This window comes from Aulostomus chinensis, chromosome 12, assembly GCF_037954235.1.
Source record: "Aulostomus chinensis isolate RoL2024-O1b breed Wild chromosome 12, RoL_Achi_v1.0, whole genome shotgun sequence".
Lineage (NCBI taxonomy): Eukaryota > Metazoa > Chordata > Actinopteri > Syngnathiformes > Aulostomidae > Aulostomus > Aulostomus chinensis.
In genome coordinates this window covers 23,895,349-23,922,170 of record NC_141331.1, presented here as the reverse complement: position 1 = coordinate 23,922,170, position 26,822 = coordinate 23,895,349, and the positions used below count along the sequence as shown (strand labels likewise).

The window sequence follows — 26,822 nt, the reverse complement described above, 5'->3', positions numbered from 1 at the left end:
TCCAAGTGTAGAGAGCTTTTAAATGAAGCCATTTACCCCAGGTGCTATCGGAGGCTGACAGATGACCAACACACCACTAGCTTCAAAAATGTCATTCATCTCATGTAATAAATTTAAGTGACAGTAAAAGTCTCGAATGACATCCATTGCACATGAATATGAGTGCACGGTTGATCATGTTCTGGAGTCGGATTGATTCAATTATTAATACTGTGGGATGAGGAAGTATCGTGTGGTGATGTGTACAAAGGAGTACAAGGTTATAAATCAGATTAACCCTGATAATCGCCTGGCTGTGAACGCACGTCCCAAAGAGTATGGAACTCCTGAAAATGAACTCTCCAGTGCCATCTAGTTAACGTTCAGTATTGCTTGCTGACATAGCATGATCAAAATACTAAAATAGACAAGTTTATTGAAAGGAATCTCATTTTGAATTTGACAAAGAAAGAATTTTTGGTATTTATTGTTCAGTAAGTGTATGTCAGAATGTGGAGAATGAGCCAATGGGGTGAAAAGGTCATTCTTCATTTCTCTGCGAGTTCGCTGGAGATCATGGGACGTTATGGGCTCCTGATTGGCTTAAAGTTGGGTTTTTACAATTCAGACTGAACATATAACTCTCTTTCAGAACTTTTAATTGGCAATCTTTTTTTCTCTCTCCTTTGTTTTAGTATAAAATGAGCAACATTTTCTCTAAGTTTGTGGTCAGCTCCGAGCAGACGTCAGTAATGCATCTCCTGTAGTAACATTTTCAATATGGAAGAGCTCTTTTTTTACTTTTTTTTTCAAAGTAAAACTCAAAGTACAATTTTGTGTTTGGACTGTGCATTTCTCTCAACTTCCAACCCAAATATAAAGCTTGTTTTACTGTTACTGTGAATCAGAAAACAAAAGTAAATTATATTTGATTGATGTCAATTCGAATTTTTGATTTATTTTCATTTACAGTGTCATGTTAGCCTTCTTTTGATACAATTTTGGAACAATCTACAATCATAAGAGCAAAAATGGAGTAACTATCAAAATTAAACTGTATGCTGTCAATCTTTTTTTCAATTAAACTGTGTGTACTTTTCAAGAGTGAGGTAAAGTGTGAATGATGTAATTCAATAAATCAAATCGTGAAATATGGGCCCACAAAAACCTCTTGATCAAAAGTATTGATTAGGAGAGCACATAATTAAATACTTAAATGGAAAACAAAGCCATAACAGAAAAAAATGTATTTGCGGCCACAAGTTTGAAGTTGTTTCTGCACTTGGATTAATTAGCAGACACAAAGTTGTTCTCACAACTGCATTGAGTTTTGGATTCGTTTGGACAAATTACTGCTGGTTTAGGAACATGTATGTTGTAGAGTGCCTCATTATTGTGGCGCCTTCCTGCTTTAGCGGCGCTCAAAACACCTGACAGTGTGGTTTTATTCACCCAACAACCTGATCATGGAGTTTGCTTTGCAAGGCGTCAACCTACTCATGAGGAGCAATCGTGGGTTCAGTTACGCGTTCAAGGACACTTGGACACGATCACAGGTAAAGTGAGGATCGAACCAACGACCCTTCGGGTGCTAGACGGCCACGCCGCCTCCGAGCCACGCCGCCCGGTGTCCTCCGTTAACTTTTTTTCTCCGTTTGTGGCCACTCCAGTTACTATCAAGTCTCCTTTATTAATTACAAAGTTAGAATCATCGTAATCAATATTTTGATTTAGCATGATTTTCTTGTGTCCCTTGATATAAATGAGCATTGCCCTTCTTGTCAGATCTAAATCCGAGCGTGTGTGTGTGTGTGTGTGTGTGTGTGTGTGTGTGCGCGCGCGCGCGTAGCCCAGTAGAGGAAGCCAGCCGAGACACGATCCTTCCCTCGCTCCTTCCACGCACATCCCCTCTGATAGTGAACAAGGAAGCAGGCGGCGCAGGTCCCCTGGGAGACGGACAGACACCACTCCACTACGCCCTGTGGAATGTGTTCGTCTTTTAACCCGATGGAACGTGATTAGCTGTTAATAAATTCCACTGTTGCGGTTTCTACAGGAGGTTTGGAGAAGATGAATGAATCAGGTGAAGTGGTGCGGTTTGTCGGGAAGGAGTCGTGGAAGGAGACGGAGATGAAGAGAGGCGCTGCCAGGTAACACATTACCGCAAAACTCGCGATTTCACTTGTTTCCGATGCTGGTGTGTGGTGGTGCAAACACATGTAATATTTATTAATAGAATTTGGTCAGAGCTGTCAACAACGGCGTCTACTGCTACGTGTGTTTATTGTGGTCGGTGGTCAGGGAACACGCAGCTCCAGTCGGCTGAGTTGGCTTGGGACTGCAGAGACCACCTGTGGGTAGGAGACGGAGCTCGCAGCTGATTGGCTGCGAGCAAACGTTCACATTTAAGACATACAGACAGACTTGTGAAAGCATCCTGAAACTGAGTTTCGGAAAAGTTTTGTCTTGACAGGCAGAAATAGAGACGTTTAGAAACAATGATGCAGATGTCGTTTGCCCCCGACTGGGAAGATCGAATATCAGGAGGATGTGCCTGCTCTCTGATTTGTCACCCTCCTTTTCTAGAAGCCTATCTGTGAGGTTATTTTATGAGAATTTTTCCTGAGATTTTTCGACTAGCTCCTGCAAGGTAGTCTACATCAGGTAGTTAATTACACAGGACCATCTGGGAGGTCCTCCATAGCAACTGTTTGGAGAAGGAAAGGTACTTTCATGAAATACTCAGCAGCTGATTGGAGGAACCATCTGTTGATCAGTGCCTATAAATCACCCAGATCAACATGCTAAACCTCCTCAGGAGATGCCATGGTTGCATTGAATGGAGGGTCCCACTGTCTCACACTTAAACCACGCCCCTATCTCCTCAAAGGATGCTTATTGGCCTGAAACAAAATTGGTTTGCTCTAAGTTGAAGCTTAACAAGATGGACTCTTCACAGTCTCACAGGTTAAACTGGTCAGCGCAGGTGTATGTCCCACTCCCCACTAACCATTTTTGATAAATGCAATCTTAGAAAAGCTCATTCTGAAAAACAATTTTTTTTATCATGTATTTAGGGATTGGCCTGCTTTTGGATTCAAGCCAAAGAATCTAAATGAAGCAGTTTGATATCTTTGCAAATATGTGTTGACAAGAGGTTCTAGCCTTGAGCTTCATTAGCAAAAATAGGTTTTCCTTTTGTAGTAGTATTTTAAACTTAAAACAAGTGTTTTGGCACCATTTCAGAACTGATCTCACAGGCATGGCCGTGTCTGATGTTAGTTTTCTCATGATGAATCTGAGGAGGACATCTCTTGTCTGATAAACAAATGCGAGTGTCTGCAAAACTATCATTTCTAAAAGGTTCAGTTTCTGCACATTCCCAAAAACAAAAACAAAAACTCTACAAAAAGTCAGCAGTATTTTCGTCAGTCTCAGTTTCAGAGGTTTTTGAAATGAGCCACAGAAGTGTGGCTGTCAGGCAGAAAAGTAGCAGCAATTATGTGTTTTAAAATTGAAACAAAGGGTGAATGTCGCCTAATGAGCCATCCTCCCATTTTCTACCGCTTATCCTGTCAAGGGTCACGGGGGGGGGGGGCTATCCCAGTGGCTTTCAGGCGAGATGGACAGGTCTCCAGTCCATCGCAGGGTCAATTTAGAGTGTCCAATCAGCCTCGTCCCCTCTTGATGTCTTTGGACTGTGGGAGGAAGCTGGAGTACCAGAGAGAACCCACACAGGAACAGGGAGAACATGCTGACTCCACACAGAAAGATCCCGTGCCCGGGACTCAAACCCTGAACCTTCTTGCTGTGAGGCGACAGTGCTGACCACTGCACCACGGCGCCGCCCCACCTAATGATCCACTATTCAAATATTTACCACTCGTGAAGGAGGCAGATCCTTGAATAACAAAACCATCACCTGTATGTTCACCTGTTGACATGCACACGCACACACACACACGCACGCACACACAAACAAATAGGGAGGAATAAGTGCTAAATACCTGAAAATAAATTGGTTTGACATTGAATATTTGCTCCTCTCGTCTCAAAGTAAGCTGGATTTTGGAATGGGTCCTTGGTTAAATGCCTGACAAAAAGTTCTGTGGTTCACACCAGCTTGTAATGCTTTTTTTTTTTTTTACGGTATGAAATACACCAGTTAACCACACACTTGTGAACTTTGAAAGAGGTCTTTTTGGTTGTTGTTTCATGTTTCCATCTGTTACACAGTTGGCAAAATAAAGGCACAGTTGGCAAAATTGTATCAAGATTTTCTGTAAACCCTTGGGATTTAGGAGGTTATTAACAAAAGTGCAATAGGTTTTCCTCTGTCTAGGAGACATCTTGTGGTCTTCTTTTAAAGCTAAAATAAAAAATGATTGATTATTCCGGATCCCCTGTTTTCCCATGAGGACGAGGACGAGGCAGACAGGCGTTCTTACTCCAGCCACAGAATTATGAAGTATCTTACAACACATACATTGTGGATCTTTATGATCCCTCTTGACAGCACCTTTGTTACTCGGCCTGCAGCTGTTAAACACGTTGTTAGTTGTTTTGTTGGGATGTTACTTTTTCCATGTTATTAAGTTTGACCTCTTGCCTCGGGTCTGTTACAGCAGCTCATTTGCGCTTCAGTTTCTGCACATTCAAAAGATGTGAAGCATATTTTTGGCAGGATCTGAGGCACGAGTTAAAGCAAAGAGTGTTGTGGTCATATGTTGTACATATGTTGCTGCAAAGCCCTCTGATGGAGACTTGTGATTTCAATGTGACTTGAATTGGCTACAATGACAGGCTGTGTTTGTGACATACTTTACAGGCCACATGCCATGTTTAGAGGGCTTTGTAAATACCACGAGTAATGACAAGAATGTAGACAACTTCACCGTCTGGTGCCAGTTCTCCTCAGTACTGTCATCAACGTGCCCCTAAAGCAACACATCTCTTCATTGTCATGTGTTGGCCTTTGTTTTTTCCCATGTGTGAGCATGTCTCCTCCACGTATAAGAGGATTTTGTCCAATTTTTTTTTTTTTTTTTTTTTGGTGGAGTGGGTTGAATTCCTTTATTTTCAGCTGGCTCTGTATCAGGGTATCAGAGTGTCTATGATGGGTGCAGCAGCAGTTCTGGTCTGAATAATAAAGTTTCATGTATGGTTAATGTGCCATGTTAATCTCTGGCATCTGGATTCCTTGAAACTATTCAACCATCCTATTATGTAAGTAAGTTCTTTTTCATTGTTTTTCCGTTAACTTACCTTATTGTAAAAGCTTTCATTGTGCCCTGTCATTATAAACATGTGATTCATTCGTAGATAAACAGTTGCTGCTCCCAAAATGTCAAATATTGATGTCAGTGATTCTCCATATCAATCTATGATATGTTTCAAGGATCAGATTTGGATGTGTAGAGCTGTTTGGACTAAGTGATGTGGGATGATGTCTGTGTACAGTGAGACAGTGTGTTGGCAGACTGGATGGATAAACAAATCAGGTCACAATAGATAGATAGAGAGATAGAGAGATAGATTCAAAGAGTCCGCTATCATCCCAGTTCCCAAGACCAAGACAGTGACAGAAACTACAGGCTATATATGAGACATCTCAGCTTCATCATCATCCAAGAATCAAACAACACACAAACAGAAATCGACTTAGACTGACAGCTGTACCAAGCCTTGACTTTAATTATGTGGTATTCCGGGGACCAATACGACGAGGATCCTCTGGAACCTGGAATTGAATACGACAGTGACTTTCCTAAGCCAGGGAGGCGAAAACGCCAGACTCTACGTCTTTGATTCTCGAGTCTGTTGATTCACTCAGGGAAACTTGATCAGCAGAATGTCCAAAACAGGGAGAACGAGGATGTAAGAACCACTGTCCTCAACTCACCTGGCACGATTAAGGAAGGCCAGGTCAAAGAGCAGGGAGCAACCCCTAAGACGAACCATCCTGGTCAGACTGACGAACACCAGGACACAGAGGACAAACTGGCCACTGTGGGAGACTCAACTGGTCAGATTATACAGAACGACCATGTTGATCCTTCACACAAAGGAGAAGACAGACAAGACAGGAACGATGAGCCTTGTCTGAGGACTGCAGGGGAGGAGAACCAAAGATGGAGGCCGTTCGGTAGGCCTGCTGATCGGCATGAGCAGACCGTCAGTGGACAGAGGTGGAGGCCTCCCTGTGGCGATGGTTATCGATTGAGAAATCGCCAGTCGCGCTGTGACATCATTAATTGGTGGAGGCCCGGAACTAGCGGGGAAGCTAGTCATAGGTGGGAGATATCAAATATTTATTCCCACAATAATGAACTTAACAGTGCTTGGAACAAGCCTGAGCAGGCCAGAGGTGAGGTCTGGAGGCCTTCCCGTGATGGTGGCCGCAGAAACACAGAGAACTGCTTCAGCAGCCACCACACCAGAGCAGACAGGAGTTACTGGTGGAGGCCAGATGAAGGATCCCGAAGGAGGCCCAGAGACTCTAGGGAGGACTCCTATCAAGATGAGCGACGTGACATCGGCTCACGGCGTCATCGTTGGTGACAGCAGACGACAGCTTATCGCTCGTCGTCCAACCAAGGAGCAGAGACATGAATACCTGGTAGAGAACAGATGAGGCCAGCAGCAGGAGGCCGGGGACTGGTTCAGGGGGGACCACAACCTAGACGATCCAGGTGATACCGGCTCCATTGTCGTTGGTGACTTGTCGCAAATCAGGGTTGTGACTGGTAGCCAAACCAGTATCAGGTGGGGGCTCCTGGAGGCTCCCATTAGCATGATGAAGTGTGTCTCTTTGTCCATTTGTTAAAGTGGGACGTCTCCATCAAATAAAAATGAAACCGAGAAAAAAAACTGCATATTGTAAACTGGTTAATATTTTCTCAAGGGTTGGACTGCAAGATCGAAAAAACAAAAGTTGATCAAAGCAATGTCCTCAGAAGTGACTGACAGTCTTTATGTGTGTGTGTGAGAGAGATAGATAGATAGATAGATGATAGACAGACAGATAGAGAGATAGATAGATAGATAGATAGATGATAGACAGACAGACAGATAGATGATAGACAGACAGATAGATAGATCGATCGATAGATAAGTTCAGTGAATTCAATAATATGTCTTCCTCACAGCCCTACTTGGAGTTTGACATTTGAGCTGACAGAAAGACCTTGCGGTGCTAGACCTGTGCCTATGCAGTCACCACACCAAAGCAGGAGGCTTTAGAAACCAGATGACTTTGCTTAAACACAACGCAGAACTCAGATGGGTTCAGAGCCTCTATTTCAACTGTCACCTTTTAAGTCACGATCCTGTTGAAAAGTGCTGGCTCACACTGGGTGCTGTTCTAAATGTTTTGTCCTGAAACATAGATGTAAGACTATTGGACAAACACAGTACAGCTCACTGTTCAACAGCACCACAAAGCTCCAGCCTTCAAAACTGTTAAAATAAATCTTCTCTCACCTTCTCTCAGATTCACTGGAAACTGAATATTATTGATGTCATGAAGAGGGGGTTACTGCAGAGTTGTTGTATTCAGTACCAAACCTGCTGCTGCTTTTAATGCTTTAGCTGATCGGTGTATGTTACGAGCAGTCACAGCTGTTGTGGTTTCACTTGATTACCGTAAAAGCACAGTTACATTTCCAAGGGGGGTTAATGCCTGCTACAGTGTGCAGTATGTGGTCATGTGTATCTACACAGTAATTGTCAATTTAATGCCAACTATAAAGAAAGCTTTACAGAAAGAGCACATGAATTTTCCCTGACTAGTTCCACATGTTATAACGTATGAAGCCCATCTGTGTATCCTGGTCCCAAATAGAGCAGGAGGCCCACCCACTGAAGTCAGACTTGTAACAGACCAGCGTGTTAGGAATCTCTGCTGGCCAGGAGAGCTTGCCTGGTTGCAGACAACAACATGGGCAGACTGAGAACTTTTCTTGTGTCAATCTTTAGTTGGGCAAATTATGTTGAGGGTTGCTGCTGGCTCGAATGTTTCTATAGCCGTCAAACATGAGAGATGTCAGAGATGCGAGCTCCTGCGAGCAGGGAAGTTAAGCCAACAAGTAAGCCTCGTCACTCGCCTGCAGCTGTGAGTGTTCAGATTGTACTGTTGACGGCCACCGCTAAACTTAAAGTCATCAAACTGGGTTATTCAACTAAAATGACCACAGGTGAAATGTTTAACACATACACTCTTTCCTTAAAGATGCTTGAGTAGCAGTACATCAACAGCAGCAGCATTCCTCTCCTCTTTCTGTAAGGAAATATTGACAGACCCTCATGAGGCACCAATGAATACAAGTGAAGCATCCAAATTTGTGCAAATGATGCAAACAAGGATAAATAATTCAGCAACCAAACCCTTTACTTTCATTATGAAAACTTGTTACTATTCACACCATGAACATGTTTCAATCACATTGTATCTTGCCAACTAAATGATAATCCATCCGTCCATTTTCTTCCACTTATCCTGTTAAGGGTCACGGGGAGGCTGGAGCCTATCCCAGCAGCCTTCAGGTGAGAGGCGGGGTTCACCCTGGACAGGTCACCAGTCCGTCGCAGGGCCAACACATAGAGACAGACAACCATTCACACTCACATTCATACCTACGGTCAATTTAGAGTGCCAATCAGCCTCATTCCCTCTTGCATGTCTTTGGACTGTGGGAGGAAGCTGGAGTACCAGAGAGAACCCACACAGGCACAGGGAGAACATGCAGACTCACACAGAAAGATCCTGATCTCGAGCCGGGACTCGAACCTGGAACCTTCTTGCTGTGAGGCGACAGCGCTGACCACTGCACCACTGTGCCACCCAAATGATAATTATATTACATCTAATTCCAACTGGACTATATAGGTTCATTTAATGCTGGGGACATGTGGGAAAAACCTCAATGAACCCATTAAATGAAACCCTCCACAGTTTTTCTTATTCTAGAATACTCAAAGTGATCAATAGTGTCAACTCAAACTGCATACACACAGTTCTGTTGTGCTACAGATAAAAACAGACATTGCTGCACATTATTCATCAACACATATCTCAACTTGCATATATCAGGGTCTGTAACTAGGCTCACCCAGTTTTGACAATTCGTTGTCGGTGCGTTGAAGCTGTTGGGCTGATAGTTCAGACTGACATAAATGTTTCAATCCAGTGAAGGACAGGACACAAGACCAAAAAAAAAAAAGGACAGGTGGGTAGACAAATAAGGCAGGTAAAGAAACATAGATAGGAAGTTAAGCAGATATCTGGCATGTGGAGGAAAATGAAATACCATTAAATATGTTGATCATATAATTTTGTACATGAAAAATGTATGTAGTCAATTTTTTTTACAGTTTATAATTTTTTTGGATATTTAGGGTGAACAATCTCAACAAAATCCATCCTCTGAAAATGACTTCAGTGCCCTGACTCGGGCTGTGAATATGCCTTGTGATAAATTTGTTCGATGAAAATAATAGTCCAAATGTTAGTCATAGATGACGAATCAGCAAGGTTCATGAAAATAAAAAGGTGAGGAGATTAAAACACCATTTTCATGAAAGAAAACAAGATGAATGTGGCTTCACCTGACTAGTTCATCTAAAACCACACCTTGAGGTGTATTGCCCTTTACTTGAACCTTGACCCCAAGGAACTCTGCCAAACTGTCAGCTGGAGAATCGCTCCCAGCCACAACTCCTCCCTCACTCCTCTTCTTTCTCTCTCTGCTTTCCTGTACATGTCTCGACTTGCCATGACACACTGGGGGAGGGAGGGGAAGAGTTTAAAAGAAGCAAGAAAAAACAGAGTTAGGGAGGGTGCCGTGGTCTGTCAAGGAAGGGGAGGAAAAGTGCAGGGGGGTTGTGGGAAGAGCAGTTGAATTTTATGAAGCTTTAGTCTAGGATTAATGCTTGAAATATGAAGGAGAAGTATCAGGAAAGAAAAGAGGGGAGACTGCAGCTGAGGCATGGGAGCGCTGAGATAGACTTTCATATCTGTTGTCATCTGAAGTTTCCTGCTTTGATTCATTTTGTCCTCATCTGTGTGATTTCTGACAGAACGGCTCCACCATCTTCAGGAGAGCCTGGCAAACGATGCTAGCCATGGATCTTCCTCTTCCATTTGGACCCCAGCAACAAAATAAACCAAGACTAATCCAAATCGAAGAACAGGAAGAGGTGAAGTAGTAGCATGATCAAGCTTTTGCTGACTCTGCTTCCTGTCAGCCTTGCTTCGCAACCACCTGCAGGGGAAGGACAGCTCCAGATAATAATCGCCTGATGCAACACTTTCAAAGAACTGACAGACGGAGGATCTACCTTAGCAACACAAACTGGAGCGAACTGTCATCAGCTGCAGTTCACATCAGAATTTGCAGTGTAGTTGCTGAAGGAGCACGTGACATGGAGTTCTGAGCACTGGATGTCAGACGCCTCGGAGTCAATGAATAGCAGTGGCTGCAGCTCCAGTTTGCTCCAGGGCCGGCCTTTTTACTGCCGGGAATGGGCCCTGGACAAGCTGCGGCGCTGCCTTGACGCCTGCTCGGTGCCAGGTCAGCCCCCAGGACTGCTGGTAATGGGGGGCCCTGGAGCTGGGAAGACGGCACTTTGCACTGAGTTAGTGTGGCCCACCTCAAAGGCAGGTTTAGCAGTCGGGCTGGCGCCACGCTGCCTAGCTTTCCACTTCTGCCGGAGGGAGGACCAGTGGAGTACAGTCCTGTGGAGGTTTGTCCTGGGCCTAGTGGAGCAGCTTAGGACCTCACCTCTACTCCCTCCTAGGTACAAAGAGATTCTCAACAGCCCATCTGTGTCCTCGACTCTGGAGCCCCTCACCTGCCAAAGAGCTCCTGATGACACCTTCAAAAGGTTTGCATTACATTTCTTATAATTTTTTTTAAATTTAAAAAATCTTCTCTTTTACTATCCAGGGTATTTTTTCCATGATCTATAAGTCAGTTCTGTCAAGTTCAAACAAGAACACGCATGTGTATGCGAGTGTTTCATTCCCACTCCATGCAGCAGACAGTACTGATTATCTTAATGGTGTAGATCGTGATACTACCTGTGTGTTCATTTGACCTTCAAGCACATGAAAGTGAGCTGCAGAAAAAGAGAATGTGCTTGTGTGTTTCCATCAACGGGCTTGTAGATGATGTAATGATGCCAGTAGATGGCAAAGTTGTTTTTCTTATTTCCCCATGTCTATCAACTCTGTGTTTAAAGCAGTACTTCAAACTGCATTAAAAATAAGCTGACGGGAACCTAAATACAGTGGTTGGAAGTACAAGTAGCGTACATGTATCACCGTGCATGCAAAGATGATACACAAATAAACTCAGCTGATAGCATCACTTAAAAAAACCTGTACTTCAACTTCCATTTGTTATGTAAACACAGTTGTTGTCAATGTTTGAGTGGTTTGAGGAACGACGCTCAGTGAGTGTGATCATTGTACACATGAGAACCACTGTTCACCGTGAGGTAATCTGGTTCAATCAACTTCAGTTTCATTGCCTGTTTTTTAAATGTGAACTGGTTCCATCCTAATAGCTGGCTTAACGAGGGCTTGATGATAGTTGCGGTGGGCAGCATCTGGAGCTGAGATGGTTGTGTTATGCCAATGGAGGAAATGTTTGCCACCCAATCACAAGGATTATATGGCAGAATATAATCTTTGTATGAGAGTGAGGAGGTATCTAATTTTTTGGATTAGCCCAATAATGTTTTATTTTGTTCAGAGTGTTTTCTACCATCGCACTCACTTGCTACTTTTATTTGGTACGTCTGGTTGAACACAACACAGTCCCCCTTCTTTCCTGAAGAATGTATGGTATTGAGCCTGTTTAAGAAAGTCGTTGACCTATTTTAATAGTGGCTATAATGAACTATACTGAGTGTCAGGACTGTAATGGGTTCCATCCAATGTTGTTCCCATTTATATGAATATGTGAACAAAGTTCGATGTCAAATTAAAAATTTGGAATGTAGATATGCATTGAAATATAAAAATCATGTATACTATGGTTTTATTCATGTCACCAACTTGCAGATGTTTCCAATCATTTATTCACTCTGTAAAACCATTGCAACCCAACCCACAATACGCCTTTAGAGCAAATTTGTACGTAGATCAACATTTCTAACTAATTTCCTACCATTTCCCAATCATCTTTTATTCTATTTGATAATAGTTTGAAAGAGGCTGATAAGTAATAACTCTGTATGCATAATTGAAACTTTCCTCTTGTTACCAGATACCAGATACTTTATTTAACCCCAAAGGACGAGCCAAGGGCGAGTGAGTTACACACCCAATTGTTAAATACTGTACTTCAATCAGAGTAAATAAATGAACGGAGTCAACTCTGTGTCAGTTTTGGTCGCATCCTTAAAACAGTGTTTTTAAATATGTCGTGCATGAGACGTTAGTTGAAGTTTGAGTCTTTTTAGCTGCCTCTTTCTTTATTAACCAAGCATATTTTTTCCTTTGCGTGGTAATCTGTTAAAAATATGGTGTGAATCATCATTAAAAACTGATTATCTCCTGTGTGTGTGTGTGTGTGTGTGTGTGTGTGTGTGTATGTATGCCTAAAGTATGTCTGGAGTGTCTGGAGCTTATGAAGAGGTTTATTTTTTCCTTCTGCATCACTTCGAGCCAGCCCTGTATATTTGGCTTGAAGCTAATGGAGATTAATAGCTAACAATAGCTACAGCAACAAAACAAGATCAAAACAGCCCCTAAAAAACATTATTTTATAAAGTCTCAAGTGCACAAGATATGCGTTATACTTCATGATACGCTTGTGAGTTTGTAAATGGATGTTTTTGGATAGTTTTTTCATCGTTAGCCACGAGCCACCTTTACTTTCAAGCTTAATATGTGTTGCTGGCTCTTTCAGGGTTCTGGAGTCACAAAGAAGTGATCAAAAATGAAAAAAAAAAGTCCTTTAGAAGCTCAAGACAGTTATGAAAGAGTACTTAAAACACACCATTTAGATCTGCATGAGGGAAATTATCAGATTTTACTGATGTGTAATATAGCACTGTACTATTATATATGATAGTATTGCTTCAGAAGACTGGAAGACTTGAAAAATATTGCTAACCAATATTTGGGATGTTTTATAGATAAGATAAACGGTCGTACTGAATTATTCGCTCTAGTTGTAATGTCAGCAGCACCAATAATTAACGCTCATAAACATGTCAACATTTCCTACTCATGTTGTGGCAAAGCCATCTCAAAAATAGGGGAGATTTTCTGCAGATGTCAGCAACAAGAAGACTGAGAATGTGGCCATCAGTGAAGCAGAGAGAGACCTGTCACAGCGGAAAAACAAACTGCAGTTGCTATTCATTCTCATCTTATATTTATTTCTGCTCTCATAATGACGCCTATTCACCACACACACAATAGGCCTCCAGTGTGGATGAATGCTACTGTGTTATTTACGACACAGCATCCTTTCAGAGAGGAAAAAAAAGAACAAAGAGGTGAAAAATGCCTCCTGTACCCTGTGACCATCTCAGCACCAGTCAGTGAGGTCACCCTCCCTCCCCAGGCCGTTCTCACTCTCTGCCGGCGTGTTTGCTCTGTGATGAGCCTTACTCCTCCTGTGTTTGCTCTGCTCTGGTGTGAAGTACCGAGCTAGATTCCACATTCCCCTCAGACTGACTCTCAGCCAGCAGTTGTTTGTGCTTGGAGCTCTTGTGAGAGACAGTGGATTTGAGTGAAATGCTGCCATGTGAGAACAGCCATCAGCAAACTACTGAAACAGAATTGGCAGGAAAAGGGCATACATGGGTCGTCTGCCTTGAACCAGGTGCTGACTTTGTTCTCAGCATGTCATTCACACTTCAGTGAGTTTGGATTTAGTGCTTGGTCCTCCGCCCCGGGCATCCTGCCATTTGATGTAAAGTTCAAGAAGTCAGGAATGTCAATCATAGCTGCATGTGCTGCTCCCTTGACTGGCTGCTAGTTTGAATGAGTTATGTGTCACAGGTTAGGTTCACCCATGTAGAACCAATCACTTGGCAAAGAAAATGATGTCTTTAATGTGATTTCTGGGCTGCTGTGTACACAATACATATAAAAACATGGGGCCCCATTGGTATGATCCATAGCACATGGCGTAAGGGGCATGATATAAATGAATTTGGGGGTGTGGTCAATCCATTGAAATTACTCAAAGGAGTCATAGTCTGGGTACAAAATAAGAAGCTGTCTGCTTAGTGGAGCAAGGAGCTAACGTGAATTTAATCAGTGACTTCTCCTTGGTTCTTCTTTCTTTCCCTTTAACTGTCAGATACACCTTAAATTACCTATTGTTTCTGCTGTGTGGCTCACTGCAGGTATTAGTGTGAATTATATATTTTTTATCCTTTAATCAAACAAGTTGAACACAGCTTGAACATGGAAGGTAAACTGACCCTCAAGTGTTGGGGTAGACCCACCTTGTACCTTAGCAAAGCAGAGCAGGGTAGTTGTATTGTTGCATATTTTTGTGATTGTCTGCTTATTCAGTAGCAGATAAACTGTACCACTGAGTTTAAATGGGTTTTTCTGTTGGTCAGTGGTTCAGAAGTTTTTCACTGTGTCAAGATGGGAATGCAGCAACAAAGCACCTGGCCACACCTCATTTTAGGACTTACAAACTGATGAAAATACTGATTGGCCAGAGTACATCTGCTGTTCAAAAGGTGGATGCTGGGTGAGAGAATGACAGTGTTAGTTGGGAACTAGCTAGTTCCACTAATGAAGCATTTTGCATCACTTTGTGCCAAGATTGCGACTCTAATGGACTGGTGACAAGTAACCTGTTTACATTTGGTTTTAAAATATGTCTTAGCAACTGGATCAAAAGTGGACACTAAATACAAGTCTTAACGACTGTACCACCAAGACACATTGTGATCCAGTCATTAAAACTGTGACACGGGTTCCTTAGTGTCCTGAAGTGCCCCCAACATTGTTGTAACAGCATGTATGCCGTCACTTCAGAACATGGTGTTTTTGTTTGTGTCAGTGCATACATGAAAAAGTTCTCAACTCATTGTCATCAGTACTCTGTGCTAAGCAAATCTGTTGCTGGGTTTTCTGGCGACAGACTGAGGCAATACACAGGTGTGAATGCCGATGTGTCCACTAGAGTTCTGAGTGCCTGAGAAACATTTTAAAACCAAGTGTAAACGGGGTCAAGAAGTCACCTAGCCAGCTCTTCCTTGTACTGGTGTGGCAAAGAGTTCCCAGAGAAAATTAACCTGTTGACCTGAGGTGGTTTTGCCCAAAAGTGTATTTGGCATGTATTTGTGACATAAATGTATTTTTGAGTAGTTCACAAATCCGTGGGATTCAATGATTGACGTTAAACTATCGGTTTTGGAGATAGGTTTCCGCCCAACAGCGGCATGCTCCCAATCACGACAAAATTGATAGCCTATGTCTATACCAGGGTGGTGGTTTTTAAGAAGGGGGATTGGAGGGTGTGTTCCAACGATTGTGGGATCACACTCCTCAGCCTTCCTGGTAAGGTCTATTCTGGGGTTCTGGAGAGGAACCTTGGATCCAGGAGGAGCAGTGTGGTTTTCATCCTGGTCATGGAACTGTAGACCAGTTCTACACTCGGCAGGGTCCTTGAGGGTGCATGGGAGTTTGCCCAACCAGTCTAAATGTGTTTTGTAGACTTAGACAAGGCATTTGACCGTGTCCCTCAGGGAATCCGACCTGATTAGGGTGGTTTGCTCCCTGTATGACTGGTGCCAGAGCTTGGTCCGCATTGCACTCAGTAAGTTGGACTCATTTCCAGTTAGGGTTGGACTCTGCCAGGGCTGTCCTTTGTCACTGATTCTCTTCATAACTTTCATGGCCAGAATCTCTAAGCACAGCTGAGGGGATCCGGTTTGGTGGCTGCAGGACTGGGTCACTGCTTTTTGCGGATGATGTGGTCCTCAGGATCCGCCGTAAGGAGCTGGACAAAGTAGCCGGAGAGAGGTCATTAGATTCATAGTTTTTCATAAGAAAAAAACTATACACATTATATTGATTATCATCCCTTCAGATGCTATGAGGTAACCTTCATGAAGTATGAACTTCTCCAGAGATCCAATTGAAGGTGCTCGGCTACAGGTGAGATCATGTGGACTAGATGGACAGGAAACCATGAGGTTGTAATTACAGATTCATTACGCATCCTCCTTCACAGAACTGAGCATATTCCCATGTAGACTGGGAGTGTCATTTTCATCAGATGACTAAAGCACACAAAGGTATGGTAAGCATGTGCTAAACCAGGTGTAGCTGTTATGCAGGCCGAGTTATATCTACTTTTGATTGCTTGATAAATGTCAAGGTGCCGCACAAGAAATGAGACGATTTCCAGATGTAAAGTGTGTTAACATATTGACACTAAATGAATATGATGATAGATTGGTAAAAAGATGGATAGATAAATAGATAGACATATTGATGGGTCGATTTTCAGATCTAAGTGCATACATTAATGTATATTTAACTGATGTTTCATTAAACAAAATCTTAATCATTTCAGATGACTAATCCACCCACTGCTTACTCATATGTTTATCTTCAGTGATATGAAGTGATATTTAGTAAATTATCTCAGTGCTTCCCGTCAGTGACACTCCTGCTCTCAGCTTTGACGAGTTTCTGTTTGCTGAGAATCAGTGTTCCATGTGTCCATGCTCCTCTTTTTACAGCTCACATGACCTCTTTTCACCAACCTTGTTGGAGCCTTTTCTTTCCTGGCAACTTATTCTGCTTTTACAAGGTTTGACATGGTGCTTGATTCAATATTGTTGAGCGTCAGCATATTAAAGTATTCTTTTTTGTGCAAAGTTCTGTTTGCAGTTGATTTTTTAAAGGTCTATCTTTTAGATCAGATCACAGAAAACCTGTTTGGTGACTAAAGGTTGTGGTCGTGACTAAACATCGACATTAACACTAATAATAGTTCACACATACACACACCCTGTGTTTGTTGCAGGATAATTGACCTGAGTTCTGCCTCTGTGTGACCGACTCCAACCAGACTCCAGTTCAATCACTGTTTGTCCTCTGCAAGTGTAATTTCGGTACAAACCACCAAACCAGACCTGTTGCATGTATAGTTAGTAAACTTGCTGTGGGCTCCTTTTTTAGTAAATAGGGCATCCGTAACACTGATGGAGACTGATCATGACTGTAGGAAGGTATTTGGTTAATTGATAAAGTTTCTTGACTCGATCCCTGGTGTTTTTACAGTCCATAAACCGCCACCAACATAGAAGTCCTTGTCGGATACATTTTTCAGAGTTTCCTCTTGATCAGTTTGTCACCTTACTGAAAAGTAAAGTCACTCTTGAGGTAAAACGTGTTTGTGTATGTGTTCGCACTTACAGTCGAATGTCTCAGATTCACTTGTAGAATGATGTATATGCAGACGTCGACATTGGAGGGCTGTTTTCAGATTCATTGGTGAAAACCTGAATTTACCTTTTGATCAGTGAAAAGAAGATTTTAAGAGTCGGTCCTATGGGGAAAATAAAATTAAAAAATGCTGGAGGGTGATCTTGTCCAAAATCATCTTAAACATGTCAAATGTGGAACTTTGAAGCCTCCCGTCCACAAACACTCACATGTTGTTACAAAAAGTCAAATTGTTTTGTTGTTATTTACGCTCAAAATCATTTCAGAGCCACCTTTAGTTCATGTCATCAGGCTTCATGTCTGAAAAGAATCACGACTGTTATTGTTATTTCTGTAGTGATTAAGACTAAAGGGAGTGGATGGCAGTGAATACGGGGTGAAAAGAAGTGAAACTTGTAATCCATGTTCAGACATGTCATGACATTTGAATAAAAGTCTGGGGGTCAGGAATGTAGGCATGTGAAAAGGACAGATATAAAAGTATGTCAAGTCAAGACTGTGTGTGTGTGTGTGTTTGTTTGTCTGTTGCCTGTGTACACATATTACCTATGTGAGCGTGTGTGTGTGTGTGTGTGTGTGTGTGTGTGTGTGTGTGTGTGTGTGTGTGTGTGTGTGGTGCGTGGGTGTGTGTAGAGGGTGGAACTGGAATTTTATGAGGTTCCTTTATTCCCAGTCACGGTAAAATTACAGAAAGCTTTACAGAAAGTTCTTGGTGCTAATTGGTCTCTTCAAAAGGCTGGTACTCTTCACCGGTCATAAAGGTGTGAGTTAAATGCTGGGAGGGTGACAGATTTATACTTGTTTTGAAGAAATTCCTCTGAATTATGGTTATTATGTTTTTTTATGTTCAATGAAAAATCAATCTCATCCTCTTCATCTGCCTCACATGACCCTAGAGCTGTGCTGGGACCCCTGTTGGACATTCCTCCCCCTGCCCAGCCACTGATGTTGGTGGTGGACTCCCTGGATGTAGGATATGGGACGAGCAAAGGAAGCAGGAAGAGCCATTCCATTGCAGAGCTGCTGGCTGCCAATCACCACCTGCTGCCTGGCTGGCTGCTGCTCGTCTGCTCCATCCGCCGCCACAACAAGGCAATGTGCAAGATGTTCTCAAGTATGAAGAAAAAATAACTCTTTTTAATGGTTGCGGCACTTTGTGATCTGGAGCCTCAAACACGGGTGTAATGATATTAAGTGATAATCATTGAAAACAATGACTGCAGGTCATCTTAACTACATAAACTATGCAGTCAGAGGTTGGGCAACAGCTAAATGTTCATGTTTTAAAGACGGTATTCGCCAATGAAGTCCACTCAATGCATCAGCTTACTTAGTTACTTTTTTATTGGTTTACTGTAAATGGTGGCAAATGCCTTTTTGTGGCAATTTATTAAATGTCCAAATCATATGAAGTAGTATGTATCTCATCAGGTCAAAATTTAAAAAGTTGGTGCATCAAAGTCTTCTTAATAAGCAGATGAGCCTCAAACAACAAAAAACAAAATTATTATCAAGAGAAGATAAATATACTGTTTTATAGTCAATACACATAGCAGGGAAATGAAAAGGTACATTATTTGGCCATGCTATGCAAGACAACGAAAGCATTCTTAAAGAAATACTTGTATGGTACCTGAACAAGCTAGCACTTCAATTTCAGATGCCATATCAAAAGATTGCAGCAATGATGCAAGATTTTGTTTATTTACCACTAGTGAAAGCAAAAAGTAAATGCATACGTCCTTAGCATGAGATGAGAGTAAAACTTTCAAATTACCTTTCAACCCTCATCTATGATAACTGTGTTTGTGTAGTGACTGAAAGAGAGAGATCACTGATACAAGTGCCTGAAATGAGGTTTTCTATTGGGTGGCTGACCTGGGCCAGTGCTTTCTGACATTGCTACAGTGTCTCACTCTGCCAGATAACGAGCTCGGGGCAAAGACACACCATGAATATTAGTACAGCCCCCTGATACAATAGGGACTCATCTAGAAGTGGGAGGGATTACAGAAGGGCTGGCACTAGCTTGTTCAGGCTAAAATGATCCCATTGCAAATTATATCTTTCATGTTAGTCGTTGCAGTAGATTCTGGCGAGTTTAGCCTTCTCTGTGTCACCTATATTCTTACTTGTTTGGGTAATTAAACAAGTTCATTTGGGAATGACAGCAAAACAGCATATATTGTAGTTTATACCAAATAAATATGCAAAAATAATATATCTAGTCTTTAAAAAATGCACTTTCTCTTGGTGTGTTGTAGGTTTTCGAAAGCTCTGTCTGGATGATCTTCGAAAACCGCCAGCAGTCCATGACGTGCAACAGTACATCCTCTGCCGCTTGGACAAAGAAGCAGCACTTCGCCGTCAGCTCACCCCTGACACTGCTGATATGCTGAATTTGCTTCACATCAAAAGTGGTGGCTGTTTTCTCTTCCTTGAGCGTGTGCTGGATGGTGTGGCTGCTGCCCTGGTTGGTCTTCGGGAGATCCGTGACATCCCCGGCACTCTGAATGGCCTCTATCTTTGGCTGTGCCAAAGACTCTTCCCTCGGGGGCTCTTTATCTATGTCAAGCCTCTCCTTAATGTGCTCTTGGCTGCCCCAAGGCCCCTCACACCTCAGCAGTTGCTAACAGCAGTCTGGACACAAGACACCTTACTCAGCATCCAGGATTTCCAGAGCAAGCTCAGAGCCTTATCCCCACTCTTGATTGATGGCCCTGGAGGCAGCAAACTACTTTTTCATGCCAGCTTTGCTGAGTGGCTGACAGATGTCAAATACTGCACACAAAAATACCTGTGCAGCAGAACAGAAGGCCACAGGATGCTTGCTATGGCTCTGACTCTGCAGGGACCCAACCTGGACATTGAGGACACTTGTCAGCTAGGTACACATTTAGTTTGCTGTGGTCACCATGAAGATAACCCTTCATTACTGGCGCTATGGATATTGTGGGCAGGTGTGCCTGCTCTTACTCCAAGCTGCAGTAGTGTCCTAACTACATCACTAACTCAGCCTCCTGTTCTTGTCAGTCAGAAAGTCTTTCAGCTACTGGATATGAGTGGAGTAATTCCTCCAGCATGTTTACAAAATGCAGACCTAGGTTTTGGAATGCACTGTATGGGTAAAGAAGGGACTAATGTACACCTGGAATTGGAAAAGACAGAAACAGTGGAAGAACTGCTTGACAGTGTGGTGTCAGTAAAGCATGGTGGTCTTACAGATGGACAGACCTTGCTTACAAGTGCAGCAATCAACGGTTCTGCTAATTTAGCTGAATTGCTTTTAAAACAGGGATGTGATCCACTGACCAGTGATCATCAGGGTCAAACACCATTGAGCTTGGCTTCTCGGCAGGGTAATCTAAATGTACTAGATGTGCTCCTTCAATGGGCTAAAAGCCAGGAGCCTGAGACTGCTGTGCAGATGATGGAGCATGTCGACAATGAAGGCTGGACAGCACTTCGCTCTGCAGCTTGGGGAGGACACAGCAAGGCAGTCAGACTCCTGCTAGATGCAGGAGCAGATGTAGACGGATGTGATGGGGAGGGCCGGACTGCTCTTAGAGCTGCGGCCTGGGGTGGTCATGAGGAAACTGTCCTGACCCTGTTGGACTATGGGGCAGAGGTTGACAAAGCTGACTGTAAAGGTCGCACACCACTTATTGCTGCTGCCTATATGGGACATCATGAAGTTGTGGAGATATTGCTGGACCACAATGCTGAGGTTGATTTGGCTGATGGAGATGGGCGCACTGCTCTCTCAGTAGCTGCCCTCTGTGTCCCTACAGCAGCAGGCACTAAAGGATATGGTGAGGTAGCATGTCTGTTACTGGAGCGTGGAGCGGATCCAGGACACAGGGACCATGATGGAATGACACCACTGCTTCTTGCAGCTTATGAAGGCCATGATGACATTGTTGAACTCCTGCTAGAAGCTGGTGCTGATGTAGATGAGACTGCTGGCCCAAGTGGCAGTGCCCCTGCTGCAGCTGCTGTTACTCCCCTACTGGCTGCTGCAGCAATGGGACACATGAAAACGGTGTCACGCCTGCTTTTCTGGGGAGCAGCTGTGGATGCCATTGATTGTGAAGGCAGGACTGCACTTTGCCTAGCAGCAGCAAGAGGCAGCACTGAAGTTGTACGTTCTCTGCTGGACCGAGGACTTGACGAGAACCACAAGGATGACCTTGGCTGGACTCCACTGCACGCTGCTGCATGTGAAGGCAATCGGGCTGTGTGTGCTGCTTTGACAGAGCGTGGCAGCATGGCACGTGTTGGAGAGATGGACATTGAAGGACGCACTCCTCTTATATTGGCTGCCCAAGAAGGTCACTGGAGCACTGTCAAATTGTTGTTAGATAGACGGTCTCCTATTGATCATAGGGCTTATGATGGACACTCTGCCTTGAGTGCTGCTCTCCTGGAGGGTCATGCTGAGGTTGCAGAGTTGCTTATGAGAAGAGGGGCTGATACTGATGTACGGGATGCAGAGGGACGACCTCTATTGTACCTCCTAGTGTTAGAGGGACGGTTTGAAATGGCTACACTCTTAATAAAGAAAGGAGGTGTGCCTTTGGAATCCAGAGACTCAGAGGGCCGTACAGCAATTCATGTGGCCTCCTGGCAGGGATGTGTGGAGATGGTAGACCTGTTGTTAAAACATGGGGCAAACTCCAATGCACAGGATACAGAAGGGAGACCACCATTACATTCAGTAGCTTGGAAAGGGGGTACAGATGTTGGAAAGCGTCTCCTTGGAGCCAGTGGAATCAATATAGACCTTGCTTGCCACCAGGGTGCAACAGCCCTAAGCATAGCAGCCCAGGAGGGACATGCAAGTATTGTTGCAATGCTCTTAGAAAGAGGTGCAAATCCTGACCACATGGATAAATATGGCCGCAGTCCTGTCAAAGTAGCTGGGAAACATGGGCACTTCAACATTGTAAGGCTCTTGGAGAGCTATGGAGCCAAGCCGTACGTGGGTCTGATACCAAACTGTAATGCTCTCTCTGCAAAACCCAACAAGATCCCCTCCTTAGGCATATCAGAGAGTAATGTAGGTGAAGTCACAGCTGCTACCTCCTCCTCTTCAGTATCTTCTCCTGGTTCCACTGCAGAACGATTCCACTCCATGCAGAGCTCTCAGACATCATCAACCTGCCACTCACTAGCCACAGTGCAGACAGTGCCAGCTGATAGCCTCAGCTTCATCCAGCAGATCCAGCAACATTCACTCCCCCGCAGTCGTAGCCGTCCATCAACCCTCCCTCCCTCGGGGAGCTCAGGCACAGGCAACCTTCAAGGGAGCAGCCAGCGGCTTCCCAAAGTCAGCCCTCCATCTACTGTTTGCACTGTCACTGCCATGGTCCACAACTGTGAACTATCTCAGAACGGCTCATCATGTGGACTTCAATATCATGACAAAATGTACCAACAAAACCTAATAAAAACAGACAGGACTTCTTGCACAGGTGGTAAATGGCACTCAGTCATGGCTTCCCTGGGTATAATGCCAGGGCAAGAGAGTCCAAGAAAAGATGCAAAAAATGGAGAGAGTCCTCCTCTGGGCTACCCATATAAATTGCAGAGCCCACTTCAAGGGGGAGCTTGGGATTCTCCACCTGAACAGAACATTTTGTCCCCTGCATGCTACAGCTTTACCCAAGTGCCACCTTGTAGTGCCTTATCAGAGGATCTTAAGGTCACTATGAAAACCACAGACCCCCAGCTCAATCTGAAACAGGCCATTAAACTCCAATTTGAGGGTCCAACCAGTGTAGCCTTTTACAAGAGAGAGACCCCACTGTGATTGGCATTAGGCGATGGCTGTCGTTTCCTTTTCCTTGACGTGTTTTGGTTGGTCATCAAGGCAATCAAAGGAAGTCATTTAGCAAGCACCAAAAAATTCTATCTTTAAGCATCTTCAGTGTTAAGATTTGCAGATTTTAGTTTTTCATTTTGAATTCAATCAAAGTTTTAATGATTTTGAACACATAACCAGCAGATTAACCAATAACTAAAATAATTGTCAATTGCCCTGTCAGGGATTATGTTATTTAGTGGTATTAACATTAAAGGTTGTCTCTGATGGCAGTTTGAAGTTGAAGAAAGAAATCAAAGTTTACTTCCATCTCTGCTTTTCTGTTTCCTGTTGTATATGTTGAGCGGGGCTCTAACTGATGAGAGGAGAGCATGCTGATTAATTCAAAACTGAAGGAGAAATATTTTTCTGTTCGGGCCTTATTTGTACTCATAGTTTTGATCAGCATCAGTTTGACAAAAGATGTTTTTTATTATCTTCATGTATTTGGCTCTTTTGGACTGAGTCTAAAGCCTTTAGATAAAATTTTACCAAATTTATGCTAAACAACTCACTATTGTTTGGAAATAAGAGGCCTGTTGGTATTCCATTTGGGTACATTTTTGAAATTATTTTCTTTCTTCTCCCTTTTAAGCAGTAAACAGCGTTGTTCAAGAGTTTTGAGCTTCTTGCCTTGATCCCTTGAAGCCCTTGATATTTACTATAAACAGGACTACAACCCCCACGGATCATTTACTGACAACTGAAAACTGTTTGCAGAAAAGCAAGCCCACTGATGCCTGACCAAGTGCAGGGTATATGATACTATCTATGGCAGCAGGCAAGTTTACTTAACCAACTCACTCACAAGGGGGATTATGAAAATTGGACCATAAAACTTGAAGGGGAAAGTGAGAGGGTTGCTGACTCCAAATGTGGATGTGACCTAAAGAGTTTTCTAGCTCTGTGTAATATTTGATTTGATTAATATTTAATTACATTCATTAATTAAAAGGAACTTTGCCACAATTGTCTAGTGTGCCCTTCTGCTTATTTGAGAATGTCTGTGTGCAACTAAGTCCCCTAAGTGTATTTCATGCACTTTACAGCTGAGTGTCCAAAAAGGCTTCTGATATGGTTGCTCCCTGCAGAGACGAGAGGACGGGCGATGGGCTGTTGGTAGCCTCCTGGGTTATTACAGCAAGTGCACCTGGATAGTTTTGAAACTTGAGAGAGGAAGCCTCTACATCCAAGCTCAGCACTTCTCCATTCTGTATTTTAATTTTAAAAAATTGTATCCAATATTTTTTGTATTGATGTTGATTAATTTTATTCAATTCCTTTAAGAGTCCCTGCATTAGGCCTTTTCACACCTGAGCTCTGTGTCATGCATGCAATACTCCTCTCAGAAGGATCATTTGGAAACTCAATATCTACTTTCACAACTAAGCATTTTGCCAAGGCTAAACACACCAAGGATTAACACAGGGATGGTTCATCAGACACAAGTGAAAGTATTAAATGTACTCAAGTACTCAGTAGATTCAAGATCACGTCTCCCAAGCGGCCTCAGGTGGTACAGTTCAGTTGCAGTGAGATCAGAACCCGATCTTGATCTTACCTAATTGCAGGATGTGAATCAAAATGCAGACTATTCTTCATTCTGTAATTGTTCAGATTTTGAACGCGTGATTATTGGATGTTTTGCAGATATCCAGTATGTTAATATTTATGAATGATTTGACCATTATTTACTGATACTGACATATTTCCAGAATTGACAGATATCTTCTGACACCGTCATCCTTAATTTAATTGTGAACAAAATATCTGGTAGCGTGACGGAGAGGACAGATTTGGACTTTAGCTAAAATCTGAACTCTTCTGGGCCAGATTGTACATATTCCAGCGCTATTTTTTTGAGCCAGTTAGAAAGACTAATGTGATTACATTTCTGTACTTGCTCCTTCGTACACACCCTTCAGCAATTTTGTATGTTTGTGTGTGCGTGTGTGTGTGTTTTATTAGGTCAACTTGAGTTTGTGCTCTATGAAACTGCTTGGGGCTATATAGAACACAAATCAAATGTATCAACTTCAATTTGATCCAGACAAGTCTGACGGACCAGAATTGTAAAATCGTCTTTAAAGTTATATCTTTTTATTTATAACCAAAAAATCTACAGCTCATGCAAAGGGATCTTTTAGAGTCAAGCTTTGGTCACCTTCCCTCTTCCAAGGTTTTGTCTTTCTTTTAGTTCTGTTTCATTTGTCCCTGATCAGGATTTTAACTTTTTTTTTCCAGCACTGTATAGAAAACCATTTAGCAAAACAAAAGCAATGACTATTGTGGAGTGGGACTTTGTCTTCAGCCAAGCACACATTCATGGTGCTGTCACTTGTCATGTCTCTTTTCTTTCTGTTGACGGGGACCAAATGTAAAATACTTACTCAATTGTCATGAAATGCTGACTGTGAATCAGTTATTTGGCTGCTACATTAAGTCATTGAGTATTCATGAGTGCACTGTCATTTGACAGCATTTCGATGACTCCCTTGTGTCTGTGATGATTGACAACCATGTGTGTGTGTGTTTTTCATCTCTGCATATTTGCGCCACTCTGAGCATTCGAAAGTGTGTTCCAAGTTGTGCTGAGTGGCATCTTTCAGCAGCATCCAGCAGCAATTATTTTAGCTGCATAGCCACCACTGTCACCAAGGTAACTGACAAAAATCTCTGTGTATATGTAGCACTTTTGTGTGTGTTGACAGCTGTGTCCTAGCTTTTATAAGGACAAGTGGGAAGGATACCTGTAGCTTTCATATACACTCCCTGTCTGTTATCCCTTTGGAAGAAACATGTAAGTACTAGAGAAAACTTGTTTAGTTTTTTTCTTCTTCTAATTTTTAACAAATGGATCCAAAGGTGACGGTGGAATCCAACAGGGGCTGGGAAAATGCTGTGGGATTATTTTCTGCTTGACAGTATTGGACACAGACTTGTGCAAATGTATTTGGCTGAGTAAAAACTCAGATCGTTTCATGTTTGTGTCTCGTGTGTAGGAGCCTAGTCATTTCCATAAGTCCTCCTCCACAGCATAAGTGTGAATTAAGGCAATGGCATCAATGAACAGCACAACACAATACGCATAAGGTTATGATGCTCTTATATAATTGCATCAATACGTATATAAAATTTACAATAAGAGGATTGATTCAAATTTTTCAAAACCAGTGTTTATAAATGGATTCTACTCAACAAACATGAGCTACAGAGTGTTTGGAAGCATATTCCTACAGAAGACCAAGTATTTTGATTAGACTAGCGTCCATTGTCATTTTGTTTGAGCCTAAGGGATGGGGATGCCGGTGGGGGCATGCAGAGGGGATAAAGTGATAAAGTGACAGCTTGGGGGAATTTAGCGATATCTTGTAAAATATCCAAGAAGTTGGAAAAAATTAATGGTTGAAAAAAAATATTGTACTTTTGTAGGATCTTTCAAAAGAGTTCTGTACTATGATACTGCAATGTATTTCTTAATTTAATTTTTTTTTAGCAATTGTCATGCTCCATATAGTTGTGCTCCACTGTGTTGTC

General features: G+C 42.7%; 1 protein-coding gene across 1 annotated transcript; it reads left to right on the top strand.

The window, feature by feature from the left end:
- The first annotated feature begins 1,872 nt into the window (after positions 1-1,872).
- On the top strand, positions 1,873-26,623 carry ankrd50l (ankyrin repeat domain 50-like). The gene is made up of 4 exons (XM_086220846.1): positions 1,873-2,129; positions 10,057-10,863; positions 18,319-18,536; positions 19,687-26,623. The coding sequence occupies exons 2-4, from the start codon at positions 10,421-10,423 to the stop codon at positions 23,232-23,234; spliced, it is 4,209 nt and encodes a 1,402-aa protein (XP_086076972.1). The 5' UTR covers positions 1,873-2,129; positions 10,057-10,420; the 3' UTR covers positions 23,235-26,623.
- The last annotated feature ends 199 nt before the right edge of the window (positions 26,624-26,822 follow it).

Bases quoted from the DNA above. Each gene is read 5' to 3' on its own strand.
- ankrd50l (XM_086220846.1), top strand. From the start codon at position 10,421: ATGTCAGACGCCTCGGAGTCAATGAATAGCAGTGGCTGCAGCTCCAGT. The intron at 10,864-18,318 runs GTTTGCATTACA...ACATGACCCTAG, and splicing joins CCTGATGACACCTTCAAAAG to AGCTGTGCTGGGACCCCTGT. The intron at 18,537-19,686 runs GTATGAAGAAAA...GGTGTGTTGTAG, and splicing joins AATGTGCAAGATGTTCTCAA to GTTTTCGAAAGCTCTGTCTG.